General features: G+C 47.0%; 1 protein-coding gene across 1 annotated transcript in view; it reads left to right on the forward strand.

The window, feature by feature from the left end:
* KCNQ3 (potassium voltage-gated channel subfamily Q member 3) overlaps positions 1-24,926 on the forward strand; it is a 240,958-nt gene extending 216,032 nt beyond the window's left edge. The window contains exons 12-15 of the mRNA XM_045006844.1: positions 11,747-11,878; positions 14,425-14,523; positions 15,112-15,196; positions 16,152-24,926. Of these exons, the coding sequence (XP_044862779.1) occupies positions 11,747-11,878; positions 14,425-14,523; positions 15,112-15,196; positions 16,152-16,889 (1,054 nt within the window). The 3' untranslated portion in view covers positions 16,890-24,926. The remainder of the gene's footprint in view (positions 1-11,746; positions 11,879-14,424; positions 14,524-15,111; positions 15,197-16,151) is intronic.
* The last annotated feature ends 1,573 nt before the right edge of the window (positions 24,927-26,499 follow it).

The raw sequence follows: 26,499 nt of genomic DNA on the forward strand, positions 1-26,499 counted from the left end.
GGAAATCACTGCATCATGTCACCAGGTTGTTCATTGTTGTTGGGTCTTTAAATGGAGTAGGGAGTTAGATCACAGTAGGCACTTGGAAGGGAGATAACTAGAGCCAGTCAAAAATTTTCAAATGGAACAGTTTTCTGTAGGAAAATGCTGATTTGACAATAATTAAAATGGTTTGTGAAAACTCATTGATTTCACAAAAAATGTCAACAAAAATTGTCACCATTTTGCTTCAGTAATGTCCAAACACTTTGTTTTAACTTTATTACTTTTACTTTTATATTATTATTGCATAATTTATCATATAAAATGTCAAAATGATAAAGTGCTTTGACCTTATTGAAATGAAGTGTTTCAATAAGGTTGGAATTTTCATTTCTGTGGGGAATTAACTTTTCATTCTGATTCAGGATGAAAGGAAATTTTGAAATGTCAGAATTTTCCATGCAACAAAAATTCTGAATTTTGACTAGTTCCCGGGATAACAGAAAATAAAAACAAAATGGTTTGGTGGCTGGGGGCGGTGGGGGAAGAGGGTTGAGTAGCTATTAAAATATCTCAATATTTGCAGCTTGGTTAAGCAATGATTAGTGAAGTACATGATGAATCGACAAGCATTTAAAGCATTTAAACACCAGTAACACAGAGGAATTATTTACATTGGTACTAAGGGATATAATGAGGATGAGTAGGACGATATTAAGAAAGGGAAAATGTAAGCAGAGTGTCAGGATAAGCTTCCTGGCAATTAGATCTATTAGCTTGTGAAATAATTTCTCTAGCAAATTGGTGGAAGCCTCATTATTTGGGACATTTTTTTATAGGTTCTAAAGTCAGAAGGGACCATTGTGATCATCGAGCCTGACCTCCTATATAACACAGGCCATAGAACTTCCCCAAAATAATCCCTAGAGCAGATCTTTTAGAAAACCATCCAGCCTTGATTTAAAAATTCTGAGTGATGGAGAATCCTTGGTAAATTGTTCCAAATTAAATGAGACAGGACAAAACAGTCCCGTATATACTATAGGGAACAATCCTTCAATGCTGTGCAATGGCCTAGAACATCTAATAGGTCTTTTCAATCTGCAATATTTATGATTTATCCCAATATTTTTGCTGATTATAGAACATAATTAGACATTTGGATATGTCTGGTACGTGATATTTTAATATCTTCATTCTTTAAGCAAAGCTTTCTTAATACAATTTGAAAACAATCTTCTGTTAAGATTTTCTGCTGAAAATTACAAGAAATGTTTATGTGAAATTTTGCGGATACTTTTCCACACAGAAAGCCCCTCATTTCTAGGGTAGGAATGGACACATGATCCTGCGACCTCCAGCTGACCCAAACGTCACCTCTGTTCCCCATTTCAGTTTTTACATTCTAATAGACTATATTTGGCCAGATTGTAATGGTAGATTTGCGACGCATCTTGCTTGGTATCACAAGAAACGTGCTTCAGGGTCCGAATTGCTGGCAGTAGAGGACAATTCCAAGGTTCAGTAATGCACACCACACATTTAGGATAGGAAACCTGCTCAGTAGCAGCTTGCTGCCCCTCCACTCAGAAAATAACACTAAAGCCACAAAAAAAATGACTTTCCTCGCAGTTGTACTCACCACTGATAGCTGTTAATTCTTCACTGTAGCATGACCATCTTCCAGGTGAAAGAGCTATGCAAGGGCAGGTGCTAGAGTGCTGCAGACTCTGTTGAGGGACAATTCAAAGAAGGTGTCCACCATTCTTTGAATATGCTGGCAGCTGTAGCAGAAGCCTAAGGGGCCATGTTCAGAAGTGTCTAAGTAATGAGTGCACCCAGTCAATGAGTGCACATGCACGCGATGTCCCATCTTAAATTTTGACTTAGGGTATATCTGCAGTGCAAAAAAAGGAATCCATCCACGTTAACTGACTGGATTCAAATAGCAGTGAAGACACGGTGACACGGTTTTTACCTCAGGTTAGCAGCTTGAGTTAAACCCCGGGTTTCCCTATCAGCTTTGACTCAAGCTGCTAACCTAGGTTTCTGTGTCTTCACTGGTATTTTAACCTGAGTTAGCTAACCTGAGTTAACAACAAACCTTTTTTATATATTTTTGCAGCATAGACGTATGGTTGGGGTGTGTCTGGTACCCGGGGTTCCTTAAACCCAAAGCTCTCAGTAACATTACTCTCTGCAAGGCCGTATCAGGAAATAAACCAAGGGAGATGCAGCACCTTTGTTTGCTATGTGATTGGCACAAATCACACAAAATCAAGTGATTTCACTTAAAGCCTTCACTTTATGTTTCTCAGCACTCTCACCAGAATGCCTTTACTCAGAGTCTCTGCTTTATTTAGTTTCAAGCACACACAAACACAATAGGTTCTTCTTCGAGTGATTGCTCCTATGCATTCCATTGTAGGTGTGCGCGCCGCGCGTGCACGGCTCTCCGGAACATTTTTACCCTAGCAACTCCGGCGGGCCGGCTGGCGCCCCCTGGAGTGGTGCCGCCATGGCGCCCATTATATACCCCAGCCGGCCCGTCCGCTCCTCAGTTCCTTCTTCCCGCCCGTGACGGCAGTTGGAACAGTGGAGTGCTCCCTTACCTCCACAACCCTAGTGTTTTCTCCATAGTATAGTGTATATAGTGTTAGTAATTAGTTAAGTTCTTGTTATAGTTGTATATATATATAGTGTATAGTGTTAGTAGTTAGGGAATTAGAGGGCTTACCCCTCTTCTTCCGCCCCGGTGCGGGCGTATGCCCGGTGCACCGGGATTCAAGCCCTGCGCGGCTTGCCAGCGGCCCATGCCGGTCAGCGACCCGCACGACTCCTGCCTCCGCTGCCTCGGAGAGTCGCATAGACCAGATAAGTGCCCGATTTGTGTGGCCTTTAAGCCTCGTACGAGGAAGGAGCGGGACTCCCGGCTGAAACAATTACTGATGGAGTTTGCGCTCCAACCTCCGGCGCCAGCTCCATCGGCGCCGAAGCCTACCTCCACGAGCAGCGCACCGGCAGCACCGAGCCGCTCCGGTACCGAGCCGGCACCGAAGACCCGGCGCCGCTCCCTCTCCCCGGGGAGGAAGCACAAGGTGCCGAAGACGGCCACTGCAAAACAGCAGCGGAAGCCGTTAGCCCAGCCGCCTCCGACGAAAACGGTGCAGGCTGAGGCAGTGCACGCAAAGTGCACCGGGCCGTTGACTCCGGCGCCGCAAGGCCCGTCGAGTCCGGCACCGCCCAGCTCCCCGGTGCCCACCGAGGAGGAGCTGAGGATCCCGTCGACGCCTGAGGCGTTCGCGACGGCGAGGGAGCTAATCGACCTGACGTCGGCTCCGTCCCATCAGCCGCCGGCACCAACGGTGCGGACACTTAAGTCCCTCGGCAAGCCTGCGATGATTCGTCCTCCATCCCCGGGCGACCGAGGCGACCGCGGCTCCAGGATCCGGACTCGATCCCGGTCCCTCTCGCGGAGACGGTCACCGCCGCACCGCTCCCCATCCCGCCGGCGATCGACATCGCGACGCCTCTCAGCGTCTCGGCACCGGTCGCAGTCCCGGCACCGCTCTCCATCGCGGGGCCGGTCGTACTCCCGGCGGCACTCCAGGTCCCGGTCGAGAAGTCACCGGCACCGCAGCAGGTCCGCGTCCAGGCACCGCGGACATCAGTGGGGCTCCCGCAGCCGTTCAAGGCGCCGCAGATCGAGATCAAGATCTGTTTCCCGGCACCGCCGGTCGAGCTCCCGGCGCCGCCGGTCGAGCTCCCGCCGCTGCAGGTCGACCTCCCGGCGCCGTCGATCTCCTTCCCGGCACCGGAGATCTAGCTCCCGCCGCCGTCGCTCCAGCTCCCGGCACCGTGCGGAACGAAGGTCCCGCTCACCACTTGCCTCCCGAGACAGCCGGCACCGACCTTCGGCACCGGAGGCTCGTCTCACGCCGGCGCCCGATGCCCGCCCAGGCGCCGCCACTGCTCCACCCTGGCCTTCAAGGGAACCCTCCGTGGCCTCCCCTCAGGGCAGTGCGGTGGACTTCAGAGCCGGGTCACTTCCACCGGACCATGGACCCCAGTATTGGGGGCATTGGGTACCCTGGGCGCAGTATGAGCAGGCACCTCCCCTGCCACCCAGACAGCCGGGCTCGGTGCGGTCGGTGCCAGTGGCCACCATCAGTAGACCCCCCCGTCTCCACCGACTCAAGCCGATGCCCACGACCCACCGTTAGGGCAGGACTCACTGCCACCGGATCACCAGGCGGTGGAACAGCAACATGAGGAGGTGCTGCCGGGCCACTCCTCGTCCTCCTCTCCCGATGAGGCGGTGGCAGGGGCGTCGCCATCAGAGCCCCCGCCTATTGACCTCAGGGCGCACCAGGACCTCCTCCGAAGGGTGGCGAAAGCCATTAATTTGCCCATCGACGAGGTCCAAGAGGTCGAGGACCCTATTACCGATGTGGTGGGAGACGAGACCCCCGTCAGAGTGGCGCTCCCGTTTATCCGCACCATCCAGAAAAACAATACCACCATTTGGCAGTCACCTTCCTCCGTCACCCCCACGGCGCGCGGTGTGGAAAGGAAGTATTCGGTCCCGCCCAAGGGGTACGAATATCTGTACGTACACCCCACCCCAGACTCGCTGGTGGTCCAGTCAGTCAATGACCGCGAGCGTCACGGTCAACCTGCCGCTGCGCCGAAGTCCAAGGAGGCCCGGCGCATGGACTTATTGGGGCGTAAGGTTTATTCGGCGGGGGGTCTCCAACTCCGCATCGCTAACCAGATGGCCCTCTTGTCCAGATATGCGTTTAATATCTTGGGGTGCCTCGCGAAATTCAAGGAGCTGACCCCTCAGGACTCCCGCCCCGAGTTCTCGACGCTGCTGGAAGAGGGCAAGTTAACCTCCAGAACCCTGATTAAAGCGGCCGTGGACGCAGCGGACTCAGGAGCTAGAACGGTGGCATCCGGAGTGACAATGCGCCGCATTGCGTGGTTGCAGTCTTCCACCCTCCCACCGGAGGTCCAGTACACCCTCCAGGACCTCCCGTTTGACATGCAGGGCCTGTTTTCCGAAAAAACGGACGCCAGAATTCAGACCCTAAAAGACGGGAGGGTCGCAATACGGACACTGGGCATGCACACGCCGGCCACGCAGAGGCGTTCGTTCCGTCAGCAGCCCTACCGGCCCTTCAACCACGCCAGGACTCGGCCGTTTAACAATCGCCGCACGGCCCCCTTCCGCCGTAGACCGTCGGGGGGGCGGCGCAACCAGGCTCAGGGCTCGTCCAAGGCTCCGCAGGCGCAGAAGCCGGCCTTTTGATGGGACGCCCGAGGACGGCCCACCACTCTTCCCCCAGGATCCATCCCTTTTGTTTTCGAATCGTCTTTCCCGCTTCCTTCCGGCGTGGTCTGCTATAACATCGGACAGCTGGGTCCTCAGCACCGTCCAGCACGGCTACCGCCTACTGTTTATTTCGCCCCCTCCCTCCCACCCACCTTCCCCGTCCCTCTTCAGGGACCCCTCTCACGAGCAAGTCCTCTTACAGGAGGTCCAGTCTCTGTTGAGCGTGGGTGCCATCGAGGAGGTGCCTCTCTGCAGGCGGGGCAGGGGATTCTACTCCAGATACTTCCTCATCCCCAAGGCGAAAGGAGGTCTACGTCCCATCTTAGACCTCCAGGAGCTGAACAAGTACCTCCGCAAGCTCAAGTTTCGGATGGTAACCTTGGGGACCATTATCCCTTCCTTGGATCCGGGAGACTGGTTTGCCGCCCTCGACATGAAGGACGCTTACTTTCATGTGGCAATTTACCCCCCCCACAGATGTTACCTGCGCTTCATGGTCGACGAGACCCACTACCAATTTGCGGTGTTACCCTTCGGCCTCTCCACTGCCCCGAGGGTATTCACCAAATGCATGGCGGTCGTGGCCGCAGCTCTCCGTCGGCGCGGAATCCACGTGTACCCATATCTCGACGACTGGCTGATTCGGGGTCGCTCTCAAGAGTTGGTGGCAGCCCAGGTGTCCGAGATACTGCACCTGTTCCGGTCTCTCGGCCTCCTCGTCAACGCCGAGAAGTCCCAATTAGTTCCGACACAGCGCCTGGAGTTCATAGGAGCGGTCCTAGACTCCAACCTTGCCAGAGCCTGCCTCCCTCGTCCTCTCCACGAGACGATGGTCTCGCTCATCCGGGCCCTGCAGGCTTTCCCTTCCACGACGGTGCGGTCCTGCCTCCGCCTGCTGGGTCACATGGCGGCGTGCACTTTTGTGACCGCGAACGCGAGGCTGAGGCTTCGTCCGTTCCAGATGTGGCTGACATCAGTGTACCGCCCCCACCGCGACCCTATAGATATGGTGGTCACGGTCTCGGACCCCACTCTCCGGACGCTCACCTGGTGGCTGGATCCGGAGGTGGTCTGCGCAGGGGTTCCGTTCCGCCCCCCTCGCCCGTCGGCCACCCTGACCACAGACGCTTCGGCGCTTGGATGGGGGGCCCACATGGGAGACCTGCACACCCAGGGTCTCTGGTCGGCCCAGGAACTCTCCCTCCACATCAACGTTCGGGAGTTGAGAGCGATCCGCTTGGCTTGTCTCACCTTTCTAGCACACCTCCGGGACCGCTGCGTAGCGGTGTACACGGACAACACGGCGGCCATGTTCTATCCGAACAAGCAGGGCGGGGCCCGATCCTCCCCGCTGTGCAAGGAGGCGATGCTCCTATGGGACTTGTGCATGACCCACTCGATTCGCCTCGAAGCCTTCTTTCTACCAGGAGTGCAGAACACGCTGGCCGACCGTCTGAGCAGGTCCTTCGCCTCCCACGAGTGGTCCCTTCGCCCCGATGTGGCTCATACCATCTTCCGGAGGTGGGGATTTCCCCAAATAGACCTGTTTGCCTCCAGGACCAACAGGAAGTGCCACAGGTTCTGTTCGTACCAGGGTCGGGCTCCAGACTCCATCTCCGATGCGTTCCTCATGCCCTGGACGGGCCCCCTCCTATACGCGTTCCCCCCGTTCCCGCTGGTCCACCGAGTGCTACTCAAGCTGCGGAGGGACAAGGCCCGCGTCATACTCGTCGCTCCGGCCTGGCCGAGGCAGCACTGGTATACCCTGCTCCTCGAGCTCTCGATTCGGGATCCCATTCCCTTGCCGTTATGGCCGGACCTCATCTCTCAGGACCTCGGCAGGCTTTGTCACCCGAACCTGCAGTCGCTACATCTTACAGCCTGGTTCCTGAGTGGTTGACCGACGCAGAAAGGGGTTGTTCGGCGGCGGTACAGCAAGTCCTGCTTGAAAGCAGGAAACCCTCGACACGCTCTACCTACCTCGCGAAGTGGAAACGCTTTGCGCTTTGGTGCGATCAGCGAGGTCTTAACCCGTTCTCGACCCCTATCCAGACAGTCCTCGATTACCTCTGGTACCTGAAAGGCCAAGGTCTTGCGATCTCGTCCCTGAAGGTGCACCTGGCGGCTCTGGCGGCCTTTCGGCCCGCTATAGAGGGTCGCTCAGTCTTTTCCAACCCAATGGTTGCCCGCTTCCTCAAGGGATTGGACCGTCTCTACCCTCAGGTGCGTCCGCCTGCTCCGACTTGGGATCTGAACCTGGTTCTCACCCAGCTGATGCGGCCACCCTTCGAGCCCCTGGCCACGTGCTCTCTGCTCCATCTCACCTGGAAGACGGCCTTCCTCGTGGCAATCACATCCGCCAGACGAGTCTCCGAACTCCGCGCCCTGACAGCAGGTCCCCCATATACCGTCTTCCACGGGGACAAAGTGCAGCTTCGGCCACATCCGGCCTTCCTTCCCAAGGTGGTGTCGGCCTTCCATCTTAATCAGGAGATCTTCCTCCCGGTTTTCTTTCCAAAGCCGCACGCCTCACCTCGTGAGCAGCAGCTCCACACCCTGGACGTCCGTAGGGCCCTCGCCTTTTACATCGACCGGACAAAGTCCTTCCGGCGTTCCTCCCAGCTCTTTCTGGCAATTGCTGAGCGCATGAAAGGCGAGCCAGTTTCCTCACAACGGATTTCATCCTGGGTAACGTCCTGCATACGGGCGTGCTACGAGCTTGCTCGCGTCCCCCCCGCCGACTCACTGCGCACTCGACCAGGGCGCACGCCTCATTGGCCGCCTTCCTGGCCCATGTTCCCATCCAGGACATCTGCAGAGCGGCCACATGGTCTTCAGTCCACACCTTCGCCTCCCACTACGCGTTGGTGCAGCAGTCTCGAGACGACGCAGCCTTCGGCTCTGCGGTACTACACTCCGCCACGTCTCATTCCGACCCCACCGCCTAGGTAAGGCTTGGGAATCACCTACAATGGAATGCATAGGAGCAATCACTCGAAGAAGAAAAGACGGTTACTCACCTGTAGTAACTGGTGTTCTTCGAGATGTGTTGCTCCTATCCATTCCAGACCCGCCCTCCTTCCCCACTGTCGGAATAGCCGGCAAGAAGGAACTGAGGAGCGGACGGGCCGGCTGGGGTATATAATGGGCGCCATGGCGGCGCCACTCCAGGGGGCGCCAGCCGGCCCGCCGGAGTTGCTAGGGTAAAAATGTTCCGGAGAGCCGTGCACGCGCGGCGCGCACACCTACAATGGAATGGATAGGAGCAACACATCTCGAAGAACACCAGTTACTACAGGTGAGTAACCGTCTTTTATAGAGCACCCCCAAACAATAGTTACCCATGGTCTGGTGGGTCTCAAGTGGTCAAATGAGGAGATTCAAGTGGCCAGCTAACCACCTGTTGCTGGGGGTTCCAAGAGATGTCCAGAAGCTCAAATCCAGATTCCTCAGACCTGTCTACCCCGTTTATGTTACTAACTACTACAATTACATCAACATGTCAGTCAAAGAAAAACCATTAAGAAAGCGCTTTTTAAGTCATTAGTTATATGTTTTTGCAGAATCTGCAGTCTTATACATACACCAAAAGTCAAATATAGATAGACTTCCTGTTTTTCACAGACGGTTACCCCAGCATCTCAGAGAAGACATCGAGTCAAGCTCACTCCATGTGGTCGCTGCCTCCTCCCTCCCAGCTTTGCCTTAGTTATGCTAAGTTCCTGCAAAGGCCTACTAAATGACTAATGGCAATAAGCAAAATAATTGATAGTCCATCCCAATAATTGGCAGCGGTGTGGACACCCGACTGGTTGCTAAATATGCCCCTCTACATGGTTACACTTCAGCTGGGAGCAAGCCAGCTGGAGAGACTTGCACTAGTGTGTTAACAATAGTAGTGTGGACATTGTCATTCTGGCAGAGGCTCAGGCTAGCCACCCAACCTCAGAGCATTCTCAGTGGTACCAGATGACAGAACGAGGAGTAATGATCTCAAGTTGCAGTGGGGGAGGTTTAGGTTGGTTATTAGGAAAAACTTTTTCACTAGGCAGGTAGTGAAGCCCTGGAAGGGGTTAACTAGGGAGGTGGTGGAATCTCCTTCCTTAGAGGTTTTTAAGGTCAGGCTTGACAAAGCCCTGGCTGGGATTATTTAGTTGGGGATTGGTCCTGTTTTGAGCAGGGGGTTGGACTAGATGACCTCCTGAGGTCCCTTCCAACCCTGATATTCTATGATTGTATGCCTTGGGTGGCTAGCCCAAGACTGAACCGATGCTGCAACATCCACACCACTATATTTCGCATGCCAGCATGAGCCCAGCTGGTTCGTGTCTGTCTACCTAGGCTAGGAGGCTTGCTCCTAGCTGCAGTGTAGGCAAATCCTTAGAGACAATGCGGACATAGCTCTGTATTACAATAGGAAATGATACTTCAGGGAGAAAGTTCTACTACTGCCCTATTGGAGGCTCGTCTGTTAATGTGTGGTCTCTAACACTTCTAAATTAATCCACACTGGCTTATAGCTTAGACCGGGGTGGCCAACCTGAGCCTGAGAAGGACCCAGAATTTACTAATGTACATTGCCAAAGAGTCATGGTAATACGTCAGCAGCCTCCCTCCACTCCCAGCACCTCCCACCCACCAGCAGCCCTGCCAATCAGCGCCTCCCCCTCCCACCCCGCGCCTCTCGATCAGCTGTTTCGTGGCATGCAGGAGGCTCTGGGGGGGAAGGGGGAGGAGCGAGGGCACTGCAGGCTCAGGGGAGGGGCAGGAAGGGTTGGAGTGGGGGCAGGGCCTGTGGCAGAGCCAGGGGTTGAACACTGAGTACCCCCCGGCATATTGGAAACTTGGCGCCTGTAGCTCCAGCCCCGGAATCGGTGCCTGTACAAGGAGCCGCATATTAACTTCTGAAGAGGCGAATGTGGCTCCAGAGCCACAGGTTGGCCAACCCTGGCTTAGAGCCTGGGTGGTTCCTTATTTTTCTCCTCTAAAGTAAAGCTAGTATAAACTAACGGAAGCAACAAATGAGAAAGGCAAATGCTGTACAGATGATCTTTTTCACAAACTCTAATATTGTGCCTCTCAGAATATTAATGCATTTTGCCCTTATATACACTTTAAATTTATGGACACAAGATCAGGACGTGTTTATTCGTTTATTTTATTCATGGATTTTTTTCATTTTACTACATTAGACCAGTAACTTTAAGACTGAGTTGTCTGCATGATATTTACAAACAGGAATAAATTAGCATCTCTCTCCTGCTCTGTGCAACCCCAGTTGATTAATTCACTTTCTATGTGAGCTCAATGGGATATGGACCTAATGTGTAGATATAATATATATATATATATATATATATATATATATATATATATATATATAGTTTACACAGAAATTGAATGCTAACTGGAAGTAGTTAATTCATAAAAAAAGCTCTTAAAGAATGCTTTGGTTTATGATCAGTTAATATTTGAAATTGGAACACAAATCAGGTTCAAAATGATTCAGCCTGCTATACATTTTACAAATTATTTTTAAGAACATAAGAACGGCCATACTGGGTCAAAGCAATGGTCCATCTAGCCCAGTATCCTGTCTTCCGACAGTGGCCAATGCCAGGTGCTTCACAGGGAATGAACAGAACAATCATCGAGTGACCCATCCTCTGTCATCCACTCCCAACTTTTGGCAATCAGAGCGTGGAGTTGCACCCCTGATCATCTTGGCTAATAGTCATTGATGGATCTATCCTCCAGGAACGTATCTCGTTCTTTTTTGAATCCCATTACAGTTTTGGCTTTCACAACATCCCCTGGCAATGAGTGCGACAGATTGACTGTGTGTTGTGTGAAGAAGTACTTCCTTTTGTTTGTTTTAAACCTGCTGCCTATTAATTTCATCGGGTGACCCCTGGTCCTTGTGTTATATGAAGGAGTAAATAAAACATCTTATTTACTTTCTCTACACCAATCACAATTTTATAGACCCTTTATCATATCTCTTTTCCAAGTTGTAAAGTTCCAGTCTTTTTAATCTCTCCTCCTGTATAGTAAGTTGAACCAAAACTCCCGAAACCAACACTCCTATACTTTGTTGTACAAAATCCAGATCTTTAAGCTCTTTAAGCTCTGACTTTTATGGCCTGGGGCCTTGCCTAATCAGGATGATATTGGGAAGATCTACTGTGCCCATATGTATTTTTAGGAAGGTCTAGCCTGCTAATGATGAATAGCAAAATATGAAGTCTGTTCTTAACAAGGATTTAGTATTAGATATTCCCTGCACGTGACTTATTGTCTTGGGTTGACGTAATATCACCTGTTCAATTCTTTATCATGCAAAGAGTGTTGCCTGACTAGAGCTTCACCTATAATTGACCATTCTGTTGTTTACATAGGGGGCTAATAATTGTTCGATTTACTACACAGAATATTACAATTTCGTCTCTATAAAAAGAAATTCAAGGAGACTTTGAGGCCTTATGATGTAAAGGATGTGATAGAGCAATATTCAGCAGGGCACCTTGATATGCTTTCCAGAATAAAATACCTTCAGGCAAGGTAAGATCGCTGCAGGAATGTGATCACTGTATGTGTGTGTGGGGGGAGGGTGATGGGGAAGTGCAATTGTTCTGTGTAGGTTCTAGACCAGTGGTTCTCAAACTTTGGTACTGGTGACCCCTTTCATATAGCAAGCCCCTGAGTGTGGCACACCCCCCCCCCCCCGTTATAAATAAAAAACACCTTTTTAACATATTTAACACCATTATAAATGCTGGAGGCAAAGCGGGGTTTGGGGTGGAGGCTGATAGCTCACGACCCCCCATGTAATAATCTCATGACCCCCCGAGGGGCCCTGACCCCCAGTTTGAGAACCCCTGTGCTAGATGGCTCACACTCACTCGACATGCTGCTAATGACACAGAAACAAGGATGGTTCCTTCAAGCATCAGTCAGAGAATCTTTAAACTATCCGGGTGGCTTTAAACTGTCCAGCACACAACAATAGCCAGTTTATCAACTCACCCCTTAAAAATAGTTTGGGAGGTCTCCTCTAGGAAGGAAAGATAAACAAGTAGTTATAATAACCACATATGAAAGGAACATTGTTTAGTAGTTAAAGCAAGCAACTGGGAGTCATACGCCCTGGAAATGACTCTTAGCTTTGCAACTGATTCTCAGTGTGACCCTGGGCAAGTCACCTATCTCATCTGTACAGACAACATATAAAAGTAAAGTAGCAGTTGTATTATATGGCAGCCATTCCTTGACATTGCTGGGCCTACACCTTGTGTGATCATTTACACAACTGCAAAAAAAATGCGTGCCACCAAATCAGAATGTAGCAATTTAGAATCACTTTGCACAGGTGTAGAATAAATGACCACAAAAGGTGCAAAGTAATGAAGAATAAGGCCTGGAGCTGTTACAGATCTTCAGGTAAAAACAAACAGTTGAGCCATCCAAGAAGGTTTATTGTAGTGTTGCTTAATTTCTCATGAGCTAGGCAAATTCAGTTCAACTCTGTTGTTTGGTTGGACCTGGGTGAACTTACCTTTCACCTTTTAACTACACTGTTCTTTTTCTTTCTACTTTATAGTTAGTTTTAATTTATTTTTCAATATAGTTTGTTCTATGTATTCAGCATATTTAGTGTCTTCTGTTCCCACTTCACTTTTATTGACATTATATGACAGCGGCTATTCTCCTTAATTAAAATAACTTCTAATACATAGATTTTAAGGCCAGAAGAAACCACTGTGATCATGTAGTCCAGGGATTGGCAACCTTTGGCACGCCGCTGGTCAGGGAAATCCACTGGCAGGCCAGGGTGGTTTGTTTACCTGCAGAGTCCACAGGTTTGGCCGATTGTAGCTCCCACTGGCCATGGTTCGCCGTTCCAGGCCAATGGGGGCTGCAGGAAGCAGCAGCCAGCACATCCCTCAGCCCACGCCGCTTCCCGCAGCCCCCACTGGCCTGGAACAGCGAACCGCGGCCAGTGGGAGCTGCGAACGGCCGAACATGCGGATGCTGCAGGTAAACAAACCATCCCGGCCCGCCAGCAGATTTCCCTGATGGGCCGAGTGCCAAAGGTTGCCGATCCCTGATATAGTCTAACCCCCTACATAACACATTCACCAAGTAATTCTTGTATCGAGCCTGTAACTTGTGGTTGAACTAGAGCAAAGAACTTAGTTGCCTAAGTCCCATTTTCAAAGGTAACTTAGTCATTTAGGAGCCTAAATCTCATTAGATGTCAGTGTGGGAATTGGGTTGCTAGCTCCTTTCTGCTCCTTTGTAAATCTCAGCCTAGATTCTTACCCATACTTACCTGAACCTTTGGATTCTGCATAATTTGAATGGAAATTTCAGTAAAGCAAGTGGTTTCCTTAGCTTTCCAGGTCTTTCACTTTTGTTCAGGTTGGAAGTTCCTAGATGGCTTTTCATGCTATGTTTTAACACTTCTAGATTAGAAGTGCTTGAACATGGGAAAATAATTTTAAAAGAAGTTAATGGAACATGTAAGAGCCTCCAAAATGTTCCATCCAGTTTGGTTCCAAATACAAGTAAATGTTCTGCAGGTGGGATTCGTTGTGCAGCCTGAAGTGTCTATTTTTTTGTTTCAAACCACTAAAATAATTCATAATAATGAAAACTATGATGATAACTAAATATGAAAACTGTCAGAAACTTACGTATTTGATTATTAAAATGGTTATAGAGGATTGCAAATATTGAGCCAAATTCTGTTTCCATTTTGCTGGATTAAATCCGGAGTGTCTCCACTGAAATCACTGGGAGCAGGAGCTGCTTTTGAGTATTTCTGTAAATCAAGCCACTAATTTAGGTGCATAAATATGGATCTTGGTGCTATTTTTAAATGCCTAAGATTGAAAATTGTGGCCTAAGTGACTTACCTGTGGTCACACAATGAGTCAGTGGCTGAGCTGGGAATCCCAGTCTATTGCCCTAACACTAGACTCACTCCCTCATTGGACTGCTGAGATATACATTGCTGGAGGGATACTGAGCAGTTTTCATTTCCCGTAGGTATTTAAAGAAGACCTTGTGCATGTTTATCATATCTTGTTCTTTTCTTCTTTCAGAGTAGATATGATTTTTACCCCGGGACCTCCATCTACTCCCAAGCATAAGAAATCCCAAAAGGGAGGAGCTTTTTCTTACCCTTCACAACAATCTCCCAGGTGAAGTTATTCTGCTTAACATTTCATGTCCTAAAATTTTTGCAGTTACTTCAGTCACCTAGCCAACGTGGTACCATGTTAACAGATGTTTAATGCTATCAGTTGGAATGAGCATATGTTATCATAAGATAGTGGATTTTGGGCTGACAAATTACATGCTGGACAAACATCCTTCTCTTAATTTAACTGCGCAGAAATAGGGATGGCAGAAAAAAGACTTGATATTCTGTAATGGATTGAAGGTGTTGTAGAAGAACATTGGGTGGTGAGCCTGATTCACCACTGGGCTACTCCAGTTTTACTCCAGTGTAGCTCTGTGGATTTTGGCTCCCACTAAACCAATGTAAAACTAGAGTGATGTGGTAGCTAGTCAGGTCTGTGTTTTTATATATACTTGTCTTGTAAGCTCTTTGGAGAAGGGGTCACCCTTTTGTTCTGTGTTCATATAGCGCCTGGCACAATGGGGTCGTAGTCCATGACTCTAAGATAATATTAATCAATAACCCTTTACTTCTGTTATCTTACACAAATAGCTTGCTGTAATAAAATGGAACATGAAGTGCTAACAATACTGTTGGTTCCTTTTAGAAACGATCAATATGTAGCCAAAGCATCCACAGCAGATACTGAAGACCAAAGTATGATGGGCAAATTTGTTAAAGTTGAAAGACAGGTATGTAGTTTCCGGATTAAAAGAAAGAGACGTTTATGTTGGTTTTCCATGAAGCTGCTAGTTAACTGAATAGTGCATGTTTTACAAAGCAGGTGGTGTATCTTCATTTTGGTTGGTGGGATGGGCCCATGCCATGAAGTTTCGATCCAGATTTCCTACCTCCTCAAAATTCATTATTGTTCAGATCTGGCACTTTGCTTTTGGGCTATCCCTGACTATTTGTCTGTAGGTGACCCTCCCTTTGCTGATGCTGATAGGGTATTCAGAAGGATGGCCTCTACTTGAGAGGTGCCTTTTTGTGCCTACGGTTGAATTGTCCATGCAGATCACAGCACTTGCACTTCTAAATATATGACTGTGTGTGCAAAAAATGTGAAGGTGCAGTGGCTTGGATTTGCATCAGCAGTTTATTTTGTGGAGGTAAAAATGCAGACACAAATTGTTCCCACAGGAAAAGGAAGTCAAGCCTGAGCTTTAATCCTCATTCAGAGGCAACAACTAGGAGTTCAGTGTCCAAGGCCAGTCCTTGGCCTTTCTATTGTGGTTGACAATAAAAGCTACTAATCGTGATGTGGGTCTGAGTGATATGGACACTGGCCCTTTGGGAACAGTACTCAGACCACCAAATCACCATAAATAGCAACAACTTTTGATCACTATTTATATTTTCTGGGCTTAAACTACTGACTGAGAACTGAAAAAAAGAAAGAAGTTTGTTCTCTCTGAATTCATAGAGTCAGATAAAACAAGTTCAGGTAAATGGGTCAGGCAGGTAAAACATACTTTGCACCCACAGGCTCCAAAGAGAAACCCACAGCATTCTCCTGTAGCTGCCTTTGTGACAGTGGTAGCATATCATTGCTGAGCAAAATGTGCCCAATGGGAACAACTGGTGTTTGTTGCATTGAATGACCAGCCATGAACCCTTTGAAATCTCACAACTGGTATTTTTCAGGTTCACGACATGGGGAAGAAACTGGATTTTCTAGTCGATATGCACATGCAGCATATGGAGCAGCTGCAAGTACAAGTCACTGAGTTGTGTCCTTTGAAAGAAGCTGCCTCCCCAGCAGAAGAGAAGAGAGAGGAAAACAGATACTCTGAATTGAAAAGCATAATCTACAAATACTCTGAGCCTTGCACTCATGAAACTCCTTATAACTTCCACCAAGTTCCAGTACACAAAGTCGGTCCATATGGTTTCTTAGCACATGATCCAATGAATTATTCGCGCCCTTTTTCATTAGGTGGGCAAAACTCTGGCAAGTTGCAGGCCATGCCTTCGTCGACTTCATATGCAGAAAGGCCAACAGTTTTGCCTATACTCACATTCATAGACTCCCGAGTTAGGTACCAGTCCCAAGGGGACCTGCAGAGCCCCAGTTCCGACAGGATATCTCCTAGACAGAAAAGGAGCTTGACAAGAGACAGCGACACCCCATTATCCCTTCTTTCCGTCAACCATGAGGAGCTTGAACGCTCCCTGAGTGGATTCAGTATCTCCCAAGACAAAGAAGACTTCCCTTTTGGTCCAAATGGGGGATCAACCTGGATGAGAGAGAAACGCTACCTAGCAGAGGGCGAAACAGACACAGATACTGACCCTTTTACACCAAGTGGCTCCATGCCTCTGTCTTCAACAGGGGATGGGATTTCAGATTCAATATGGACCCCTTCAAACAAGCCAGTTTAAAAATGGTTGGAGGGGAGGGGTCACTGGTTGACTTCTCCGTGTAATGTAAACATACTTTGTATATCTCACTTACTGTACACCCAAAGCTTACTAGTTCAAAAGACCGATGGCTGCATAAGATGCATGTGGTATTAGTGGTAGTCATTCTGCACCATTTCATACAATTTACTAATGCAGTTTTTTACATGCTACCAAAACTAAGCAGCATAGTTTTGAGCATGGTTTGCATGACTTTACACTATATAAATGGTACAGCTAATTTCTTCTGTGATACATATCTATCTGATGTTCTTCAATATAATGAGGGTTAGAGCAATGCCAGGTGAGAGGTGATGGTTCATGCTACTTTTTTTAAACAGAGCAACAAAGTAAAAATAGTTTTGGGAGCAATGTTCTGATGTGGAAATATATATAAATTATTTGCTTCATACCAATGCCCGTTTTCCAATGCAAGTGAATAATTCTCTATCCAGACTAGCCAGAATCTTCCAAAAATTTTAGCAGGGAAAAGGTCAGATCAAAGTGTGTTACTGATTTAACATAATTTCTGTAGCTGAAAGATTTCTCATGTCCCTATCATATAAGTATCAGTGTATCAAAAGCAATGTAAACCAGACATTAGGGACAGTTTGAGATTAGCAAAGCCATTTGGGGGAATTAGAAACATGTATTCCATTAATGCTAATCACAAATCTGAATCCCCTTGACTGCTGCTTTGAAAATCTCCATCGGAGGTTATAAAACCACCACTAGTGTGATTACAATCAATCTTATTTTGTAGAAAATAGTTTGCTCATTCTATTTATTTGTAATAGGGCCAAACCTCCCACTGAGATTGGTACAAAACTTTCATCAGCTACAAAAGAAAGTGTGTTTAATGTAGGGAACTCCTGGGTTTTACTCCTAGCTCTTTTACTGACTCATGCCATGTTGGGCAAGTCACTTAATTTATCTGTGCCTCAGTTTCCCCATCTGTAAAATGGGGATGATACTTCCCTACCTCACATGGGGGGAGGCTCAATTCACTGATGTTTTTAAAGCGTTTTGAGATGCTCAGATGTAAGGCACAGTAGGCGTGCAAAGTACAACTACTCTATTTAATGGGAGTTCCACATTCAGGATGTTGGCAGGAAATGGCCTATTGTTTCTCGTGTAAACGGATTAATCTAAATAAATGTATGACATGTTTAATAGCATATTTCTAAACAATGCCATGACTGTGGACAGATCCATTCCCTGGCCCCATCTAGGAATCACAACTGGGCACAGCAGCTTTTTGAGAGGGAGTGGGGAAAGAAACTTTCCCACCAGGCCACGGGGCAACAATGGAACCACTGCTTGGAAGCTGTTCCAGCCTACCGGCTGGAGTCATCACTACCGAGGGAATAGTGGAACATAGGAACCAGGACGTATACTCTAGACCTGGCCTGCTCAAGCACACCCTGTGTGCTGGGGCCTGGGAACTGCCGTGACGCAGAGCTCCAAGCCGTGCAGGGGGTCGTGTACCTGATGGGGCTCATCACCAGACCCTAATGCCTTCGCTCCTTACGTAGTGGAGCCGCACAGGCTCTGGCCCACATCCTCAAAGGTACTTGTGCACGTAACTCCCATTGATTTCAGTGGAAGTTAGGAGCCTAATGACCTTTGAGGATGTGTGTCTGTGTTACTCCATATACACCTGCAAGGGATTAGCAATGGGAATTGGTCCTGAGTATCAGAGTGATGACCAACAAGGACTACTGAGTTACTGCAAAAGATATCAAGAGGTTATGCTTTATCTGTCTGGAACCTGATATGAAACACAGTGACAGTGAGATATCACAGTGACTCCTGCTAGATCTTTCCTGTTAATAAGGAAGTTAACGCTTGCCACCACTGTAGTTGCACCTTATCTTGTGATGACAACCTGCCTAGCTGCCCCGTACCCTCCCCTTTACCCGCACAACTGATTTGCCAACACAGGGCTACTGAGAGGTTGCAATCATAGTACTGCGTTATCCTCCTTAGACTCTAGGGACAGCGCCTGCATGAGAAGAGGGTCAGCTGGGTGTATCTATCTAAGGAGTGACAGCCATGATTCTGTGTTTTCCACAAGGGGCTCCCTAGCGATGTATGCTAAGCTTTCGGGCCCACACGCTGAGGCGTTGTGCAGTCCTTCCTCAAGCAAAGCTCTTCCTTGCTTTTCCGTGGGTGTCTGATCGAGTAAGAACAGAGTGAAACCTAAGGTGTAGACTGTACAATTTAGCAGAGCCAGGGGCAGTGTGGAGCTAACATCCCCAAGGGGGAACGCAAACAGGTAGCGATGCTTTTCCTGGAGCCAATGGCCAGGCAGATCCATGCACCTGCTTCTGCATCCTTTCACGGGGAGCAACTTCCTATCCTCCATCCAGACAGCAAACCAGCTCTGCTGGCTGGTGCCTGGGAGTAGAGCTGGAGGTGCAGCACCCCTGCCCATCACTATGCTCTTCTCCTTCACTGTGCACCCCCATGAGGACCAAACACCAGCTGACCCTTAAGTTAGGGTCCTCAAGCTTGGGCCCACTGAAAGCTTTGCCTGAGTAAGGACTTAAGGATTTGGCCCATGGAAGTTGCTGGTACTGTCCTGTGAGGATAAAGCTTAGCATTGTTAGCACACGTGGTCCTGCAGCAGGGTAGTGAAATACTTCGACCTGGTTTTCTAGTGTGCCCCTGCCTCAGGGTTTCGCACATGCATGTTACACACAGCACTTCAGGGGAAAGTTTCCTTGTTGGTTTCTGCCCGCCTATCATTGTGTTTATTTATTGACACTTCAAAGAGTTGATGGTAGCTCATGAAAATCATTTTATTTAGGAACCATTCTGCTTGTGTGTTCGGTTTTTTGTTTTTTTGGCCTTTTGTCTTTTCTCATTCTTCACAACCATTTAAAAGAATATAGGATATTTTTTCCTCAAGAGTTCATCTGCTCCTGCTGCTGCTTCCTCCTCACCTGAAATCATAATCCATCACTTCTTCAGCTAGTGCAAATTGTCTTAGTTCCACTCGAATCAATGAAGTGGCATCATTTTATCCAAGCTGGGGATCTGTCCTGTTAATGACTTCAGGTGACAAACTCACTGTGCGCTAGATCCTCACCCACTGCAAATTGGCCTACCTCCATCGGAGTACATGGAGCTGGGCCAATGACACCAGCTAAAGAGGGGGCTCGGTATGTGCAGATGTTCTGTTCTTAGGTTAATGGCCATAGTGACATGAGGCCTGATTTCTGTAGCCATGTTGTCTACAGAACAGCTATTGATCTCAATAGATGTTCTGTGTTTGGTTCCATTAGACACCCCACATTAGATACATAGAGAAAATATCTGTCAGAGGGTAGAACTGATTTCAATTAGGGCATTTTCACAAGTTTTCTAGGCAGCATCAATGCTTCTTGGAAGTACCTGCATTGAACTTAAACCTGTGCTTTACGTTACACACGTGCATGGTAGTGGATTTGTCCCCTCTGTGTTATGGTTGAAGGAAAAGCTCTGTCTCTGCTTATAATACTATGTCACGGATCCATGACAGAGTGAAATCGTATGTTATTAGATACAAGACAAATACCCTTGATTTCTCAGAGGTGCAAAGCACCTGCAGCTCTTGTTGAAGTTGTGGATACTCCGCCCCTCGGAAAATCAGGCCCTTTGTGTCTAAAACTGGGCAACCAAAACCGAAGGCACCAAAATTAAAGGCTGCTTTGGAAAATGTGGTTCGGAATGTATCCATTGACTGCAGCCAACGCAGTGCACCTCTGCACCCCTTACCACCCTATTTCATCCCACTGCCTTCATGGGGGGAGGGATAGCTCAGTGGTTTGAGCATTGGCCTGCTACACCCAGAGTCGAGGGGGCCATTTAGGGATCTGGGGCAAAAATCTGTCTGGGGATTGGGCCTGCTTTGCGCAGGGGGCTGGACCAGATGACCGTCTAAGGTCCCTTCCAACCCTGATATTCTCTGATTGGAGTTCAGGCTTTAAAATCCACCATAAGCCAATACAGTAACATAGAACTAAACCTTTTCAGTGTTAAATCTAGGTGAATATTAGACACTTTCTGATTTTAGCAAGTTACAGAACTCTTTAAAAAGAAGCAGAATGTGAAATAGAGACAGAATGCTCTGAAAAAAAGGAAACAAGCAAAATACTTTAATCTTAATGGGACATTATTTGAAGGAAACGAAGTAAGTGAGGGTAAGGGTTTGACTTAACCAGTATATCTACGTACCACAATGTACCCCTAAAGGGGCGAGGGGAAGGGGAATATCACTGACTACCCTACCGTGTCTGTACTTAGTAGTTGAATTGCCTTAAAGTGGAACTATCAACACTGGGCTGTGAGCCCTGATTTGACTTGATATGCAGCACTGGAGAATTTTACTGTTTAAAAGGGGTAAGCAGTGCGTAGCTTGGGAACACAGGGTAAGGCTAATGCAGCCACACTATGAAATATTAATGATAGTCTTAAAGTCAAAGCAGGGCTGCCTCTTAATATTTGATTGTAAGTAAATATGTGGCGAGGCGGGACATAACTGCTGGGCTCCTCTGAAGCCCACAGAGTGGACATCTGGGGGTCTTCTGGAACAGAGGTGGGAGGAGGCCAAGTTCTGCACTCAGGAGGTCTGGTTAGCGCATTTTAATGTTTGTTGTCCATCACACCTCACAGATCTGACACAGCTCACTCCCCCTTTTGGCGTAATCTATGCGGAAAGTCCTCTGCATGGAGCAGCAGCTGAGTTGAGACTATGGGTATACATAAACACTGCTTTTCTATATCAGCGCATGCCTGCACCCGCTCAATTTAGCCTGTAATAATTTATCATTTCAGGTTTAGCATTATTGCTGACCAGTGGGAAAAAAAAGATATTTTAAAATATGTAGATCGCCTATCAAAGTAAGACCATGTCAGTTAGTTAGAATCAGGACACTGCATAGCATTAAAATCACAACGTAACAAACACATAATTTCTAAATAAAGCAGGGCCATATACTTTGAATAGCAAGGGGTTAAGAAGAGGTGGGGGGACACCTTGCTCAGTCTTTACCCAAGCAAACCACCAAATCAGTGAGAGTTAGCCTGATCAAAGACTGAGGAAAAACTAGGAAAGGATCTCTAGAATTGGCCAAAAGTTGTAATACTATATTTTACAGTGTACAAATATCACCCTTTACTTACAGGATACTGTGGGCAGGAAATAGTAGGTAGTGGCATAATAATGAAACAGGAAGTACTATCTTTTGTTGTCCAAGCCAGAAAAGCAGGTTAGTTCCTAAATATTTTTTTGCCTACTCAGCAGAGAAGCACCCAAAGGTTGAGTCTTCTGTATGGACCAAACCAAGATCTCAGCCCCATTCATGCCCAAACTTTTTGGGAAAGTCCAGCTTCAAACTTCGCATCTTGAAGCCATCTGTACTGCTAAGTGTAACTACAAAGTAATCTGCAGGGACACGTAACTACTCTGCACATGTTGTGTATTATCTAATATGTCCATTAGGGCCCTGCCCCCATCTGGTGTAAATTGGCATAGCTCTACCAGTTTACACGAGCTGTAGAGTTGGCCCTGTGAGTCAAAAATTTCAAAACCTTCCTCCAAAACTGTGGCCGCCAGAATCACGTGTGAATCCCAGCTTTGTGTGTGCAGACTGGCCTTTGCGTATGCAAGTCGGGGAGTTAGCCGTCTACAGGATACTGCGTGTGCATTTCCTGATTGTGCATTCAAATGTGGGGGAAGGGGGGGGGGTTGCAGGTGCACATAAAATGGAAGACATTTGGAAATCTGGTTCTGAAAATTTGAAAGTCTGAAAATTTAGCCCCATGTGCCTTTTCTTAATGGATAATGTAACTAGCCACAAGGGCCCAGTTCCTCAAAGGTAATGAGGCTCCAAATAACGTGACTATAATGGAGTAGGGTTAATAGTTGTAATTTTGTACATTTACCACAGAGGATCTGGTCCTAGGTTCTAATCATGTGACTATAATGGAGTAGGGTTAATAGTTGTAACTTGTACATTTACCACAGAAGTGACATGATATTTGTGCTCTGTTGAAATAAAGGACAGTGTCCAGGATTATTAGCCTGCATTAAAGCAGTACTTAAAAAGCCATGTGCTGTTTTGTAGAGTCGGATCACCACACAGAGAGGCATTGCTCAATATTTGACTTGACAGTGGCATCTGAAGCAGCATTAATTTTCGTAGCAGGAGTGAAGTGGATTTACGCCATTCTTCTGTTAGCACCTGGAGTTGGTTTTACTGCTAGCAACTACAGCTGGGTCAGGCCTTCTTTGAGTCTGGGCTGACACTGACTCTTTGTTTACATAATTAACCTTAAATAGGATTAAATGTCTGAATCCATGCTTTGCTAACTCTTAATGCCTACTAGGGACCAAGCATCTATTTCGGGGCTTAACAATGCTTCTTGCAATATGACTCTCACTGTATTCATCTTCCATAATTGGCGAGTATTTAGGGCTTTATCCCGTTCTCCCTAAAGTCAATGGTTAACCTCTCTTTCAGTGGGAGCAGGGGAAGGTCCTGGTTGTATAGTACAAACTGTTAATCTTTCTTTATTTGTGGATTCAGTCTCCCAGCATTATTCCTTCTGAAATGGGCGCATTTTTGTTAGCTCTGTTTTTACGCTGACTCTCTCTAACAAGTAAAGCACATATATCATTTGTTGAAAAGGTAATCTCTGTTTACATTGTACAGCTATCCTTGCAGCTTTATTGTCATCCAAACTCCTTTTCCCTAAAAAAAATGTTAAGTGTTTCATTATTGCAGGTGTACATGCCATGAAAAATTATTTTGTTTTATCAAACTCAGCTTCATGGTCCATTTATGGAGTTTGTTCCTATAAGAAAAATCTAACACGTTTAAATAATGACTATTGGCTTTTCTTAGGCTTGATCCTATAGTGGTTTAATATGTATAAATCCCATAGAAATCAATAGGACTTTAGCATGTGGAAGGACACCAGATCTCTCCCCAAAATGACTTTGGGTTATGTTTGCTCTGCTTTTGCCATATCTTTGCTGCATTGTTTAAGGTTCTAGGAGGAAATAGTTGAAAGGTTTTATTGCTGCAGATTGTGGCCCGGGATCTGCATGCCAATTCACACTTGCATGCAATCCTACTAACTTCAGATGGGCTTCATGCAAGCACAAGGGTCCACCTGTGGATCAGAATGGGATGGGATGGGCGCTATAGCAGTCAGAAAATGCATATTAAAGGAGCAAATTCAGCTCTGCTATGACTCCGTGGATTACAGTGGAAACTGACACCAGGACTGAATTTGTCCCTGTAACTGCACAATATGTGATGAAGAGCCAGATCTTGCATTCTTAGACACCCCAAACTCCCATTGAGTTAGCTTGGCATTTCAGGTGCACAAGGAATGCAGGCCTAGATTCTCCAAAGTAACTCGTGAGTTTGGAGTTGTCTTGATTTTTGGGTGCCCATTTTAAGACACCTTTGAAGGGCTTGATTTTGAGTGGGCCGGCGCTCAGCGCTTCTGAAAACCAGGCCACTTTGGGGTGTCTTAAGTTGGGCACCCCAAAAATTGAGGCCCTGCATAATCACAAGTCACTTTTGAAAATTTAGGCTGCAGGATCTGATCCTTAACAAGCAGCTTTTTAACCATTTCTAGTGCAGCTACGTGAGGCAAAACAGTGGAAGTGGGATCCAATTTTCATTCTTAAGACTATGCTAAGATGTAAGGTTACATGGCCAACTGAATTTTGTTTTGTAGTTTAGGGCATATGATTATTACTAGTATTTGTGCCTTGCTCACTGAAATTTTCTCCAGGCTACAAAGATGCTTTTCAGATTCTGGCTGACAAGGGAACACAACTTTTATACAAGTGGCCTTTAGTGCTCTTTATAATATTATTTATTGTAATTTTTAAACTGTATGTGGCACTGTCCGATATTTGAACAACTTTAATATGTTTCTTTCAATATATTATGCAAACAATACTTCTTACCTGATTTTTTATGTTCTGTCTTTAAAAACTTGCACCACTTATTAATAAATAGACATTTCAATTATCATGTGGAGGCGTTTCATTTATTTTTAAAATCTGTGTTAGAATCAGGCAAGTCTGAGGAACATGGGGCCTAATTCTGCTCTCAGCTGAAGTCAGTGGCAAAGTTCCCATTGACTTCGTCAGTGCAGGATTGCTCCAGAGCACTTTCCTGGCTCCTGCAAATCGTCCCATTGAGATCTGGGTAGTGGGCTTCGCCTCAATATCTATATCCTCTTTTGGTTCAGTTGCAATATGAGCTACTCCCAGACATTTAATAGGAGAAGAAGTGTATTAAAAATAGAAAACCAGAAATTCAAAACAGCTACTAGCTTATTAAAATATAGCCAAGTTGCATGTAAAATATTATATTCACAATGTAAAAGTGTTATGGGCACGTCTACACAGCAAAAAAATCACCCCAAATGTGGCAGCGAGTCTTAGAACCCAGGTCAACGGATGTGGGCTCATGCTGCTGGGCTAAAAACAGCAGTGTAGATGTTAGGGCTCAGACTGGAGCCCAGCTTCTGAGAGCCTCCCCCTCGATGGATTTCAGAGCCAGGCTCCAGCCTCAGCCCAAAAGTTCTATTTTTAGCCCTCCTGGGAGAGCCCGTCAGTTGACCTGGCCATGAGGCCTCACATAAAACTGCCCTGAATCTGCTTATATGGAATAATTGTATCAACTGGTTAAAACATGGGACTGGGAGTCAATGTTCCTGGGTTCTCTTTCCAGTTCTACCGCTGACTTGGTCTGTGGTCCTGGGCAAATCAGTTTATTTCTGTTTGCTTCAATTTCCTCACTTGTCAAATTGGTATCATGCTACTTACCTATCCCACAGGGATGTTGTGGGGCTTTATTAATGATTGCTGGTTTGACATCCTTAGAGGAAAGGTGCTATATATGTGCAAAGCCTTCTTATTGCTAACTTACCCAAGCGCCGTCTGTGACCAGATTCATGTGGTAGTTTTCATTGGGATAACGCTTTGTAATGCGGTTTTAAAAGTTTAATTTTAATTATCGTTGTTTGGTTTGGCTGTATTTTTGCATGAACAGCTGATTTGGAAGCCGCTTCACGTGGCTGGGTAAGTTACAGTCCGTTCACTAGGGCTGTGTGGAAACTTTCACATGTGTTTCATATCATTGCAGTGGAATTTCCTGAGAGAGAATGGAGGTGGGCATGACTTTTAGATGCTTGATTTCTGGAGGCTTGTCTACATGGGGGAAAAGCCTGGACTAGCAAATGGAGGATAGCTATTGCTGAATACCTGCTCCGCACTAGCTACCTGTGCGGACACGTTTATGCTGAACTAAGAGTGCCTTTGTGCAGTGCAGGTTCATGTGGAATAGCTATTGTGCACTACATTCACAACCTAGCTATTTCACACTTATTTCTCTGTGTAGACAAGCCCTGAATAAAAAAAATGACTACAGTGAAATGTATCTTGATAAGGGATCAGTGTTTTCTAAATATCTGTCCAGTACTGAAATTTCAGACACACACAACTGAAGGAAGTTGAATTACAAATATTTTAACAAGGTTCACAGGGAGCACACTAAATACAACCTCTTCTACTAAA

The sequence above is a fragment of the Mauremys mutica genome, chromosome 2 (genome assembly GCF_020497125.1).
Source record: "Mauremys mutica isolate MM-2020 ecotype Southern chromosome 2, ASM2049712v1, whole genome shotgun sequence".
Lineage (NCBI taxonomy): Eukaryota > Metazoa > Chordata > Testudines > Geoemydidae > Mauremys > Mauremys mutica.